General features: G+C 35.5%; 1 protein-coding gene across 1 annotated transcript; it reads left to right on the top strand.

Moving 5' to 3' along the window:
- The first annotated feature begins 1,440 nt into the window (after nucleotides 1-1,440).
- Nucleotides 1,441-2,058, top strand: LOC130590818 (factor Xa inhibitor BuXI-like). The gene has a single exon (XM_057393378.1). It carries the CDS (start codon nucleotides 1,441-1,443, stop codon nucleotides 2,056-2,058), a length of 618 nt encoding a protein of 205 aa, XP_057249361.1.
- Nucleotides 2,059-2,583: the final 525 nt, after the last annotated feature.

Here is a 2,583-nt window from a genome sequence, read left to right as displayed (position 1 = left end):
AGCATAGCAAGGAGAATTCCCGATATTCCAGCGAGCGAACCGTTGTAAAATCTTAGCTTAGAATTATAGTACTTAAGCATAGAAAAAGCCATAAAAAAGATACAGCATTATTTAGAGAAAAAGCACACAAGCAAAAGTTATTCACTATTCACATTCATTGATACTACTTTTGTATTTAGATCAAAAAAATAGATGTAACGATTGTTGTTCATCTGGAATTGACGATCATTGATAGTGTATTGGTGGAATCATCTCCACCCGCGGTTTTTACCCACCTTCATCGGGATTTTTCGCGTTATCATTTCCTTGTGTTATTCCCTTGAATCCCCCCATTGCATTAATTTCTTGCTTTGTTAGTCCAAACATCTGGTTGTTGTGTCCTTAACTTTAATTCTGTTGTAAGACAAATTTCAGCATAAACAGTCGTAGTTGATTGTTCTTGAAATATTTAAGACAAATGCATTATGCTCGCATTCATCCACGTAATATGATAAATGGATAAATATGATATACACTATATTTGGTCCTCATCCGATTAGTTGGGAAATATAATTTTTATGGTCTTTTTATATTGAAATTTGTGATTTTCGAAGCATAAAAGTTGTTTGGTTAAATACGAAAAGTATTAGAAACTTTCATGAAATTTTTTACCAACCTTTAAAAATATTACTGACTATTTTTACCTACTACAGATAAGAAATTAAATTTTTTATGATATGTAACTTAGCTAGATTTCAGTAAATATTAATATCTTGTTCTACTGGGTGGCTTACTCATTAGTAGATAATATTTATTTCTTTTTCCACTCATCTTGTTTTTCGGAAGACAAAGAAAATGGAGTGGATATATTCAGGTAATTAAGAGTTATGCATAAGTTTTAGAAGTAAATTAAGCGAGAGAATGGTGATAATTCAGTACTATACTACTCGAATTCTAGAGCATTGCATAGGGTTTATCCGTTTATATTCTCATCCTAAGAATATGTTGGGGATTGATGTTCTTGTGGTAGTTCCTTTAGTCCTATTGTCTTCTAATCTGTTTAGCATTGTACCCAATTTTTGAACTAATGTGTCCTGCAGCTGGTAACCTAGTATTGGCTGTCTTTGGGCTAATTATTTTTCCTAATAATAAATAAATAAAAGTAAATTAAATGATAAATCACGATGTGACTTGTAAGTATATTAACTGAAAATTAAAGGGGCTCAAGTGCACATGTCGTGCAGGTTTACTTATTAATTTACATGATTTTGTTTCCTTTCCCCCGCTTGCATCATTATTATGTTTAATTTCCTTTCCTCCACTTGCATTATTATTTTTTATTTCCTTTCCTCTACTTGATGCAAATACAACCATACTATCCTCTTATAAATACTATCAATTCTTCATATACTAACTCTCCACTCTCAACCAACTAACATAATACTAATCTAGCAAACAACGATGGGTTCCAATTTCCTCAAATCAATCACCACTCTCCTCTTAATTTTTTCTACTCTTTCTATTGCCACAGCCTTTATCCTAGACACAGATGGCGAACCACTCTTCAATAGTAGGAAATACTACATCCTCCCCCAAAGCCTAGGCTTTGGTGGTGGCCTCATAAGAACAACAAAAACAACGGACTTACCTTGTCCATACTACATAACCGTAGACAACGACGACACCTCTTATGGTATGCCTCTTATCATCAGTTCCCCTTTCAGAATATTGTACACTCCGTTATCTTCTCCTGTTTACATTGCCTTTGAAGAAATGATAACTGTTTGTATTGAATCAATGGGGTGGCGCCTGAACCCCGACAACTCAACCGGTCGATCGTACGTGAGCACCGGTGCTAGTGGCTTCGACTTAACTCAGAGGTTCACAATTGAGCACGCTGGGAGCGAGTTTGAGAATAATGTGTATAAGATTAGGTATATTGGTGCATCAGGTGAAGGAAGAGATGTTGGATTCTTTGACTTTAATGAGGATGGACTTTTGGGTATTACTGATGATATCCCTCTTACTGTTATGTTTAAGAAAGCAATCATTCTTGAGGAGACAACCTCTGGAATGTAGCTCTAGTATTTACCATGTACTCCTAATTCATGCATGAATAAATTCTCCCCTTAGGCCCTTTCTGACGGAGTACTCCATATCGAGAGTGAGGTGGGTTGTGTGTGTGTGTGTGTTGGGGGGGGGGGTTTGGGGGGTGGCGAGGGTGCATATATAAATGTTCCCTATTGTAATTTTGTTTTTATTTTAAAGGAAAAAAGTGTTGAACAACTTCCACTCGAAGGGGATTCTGAACATTAAAAAAAAAAAAACGGAGTTATGTTGAGAGCTATTACAAGGAATAATTTCAAAAGAACAAGCAACAAGATAACCTATGGAGTATTTGGCCAGCAATCCTATTCATATACCAATTTCACTGAATATTTCTCCATGTGACATATATCATCCTAAGAAAGAACTTGTTTTAGTCGTTCTTTGACCATACATATCTTCCTCCAATACTAGCTAGCTCCTAACTTAGGCTGATATGTCCACCAATCTGCACCCCTCAGATATACAACATGTATCCATTTCAGCCAAACATTATCT

Source organism: Beta vulgaris, chromosome 3, assembly GCF_026745355.1.
Source record: "Beta vulgaris subsp. vulgaris cultivar EL10 chromosome 3, EL10.2, whole genome shotgun sequence".
NCBI lineage: Eukaryota > Viridiplantae > Streptophyta > Magnoliopsida > Caryophyllales > Amaranthaceae > Beta > Beta vulgaris.
This window is presented reverse-complemented; position numbering and strand designations above follow the sequence as displayed.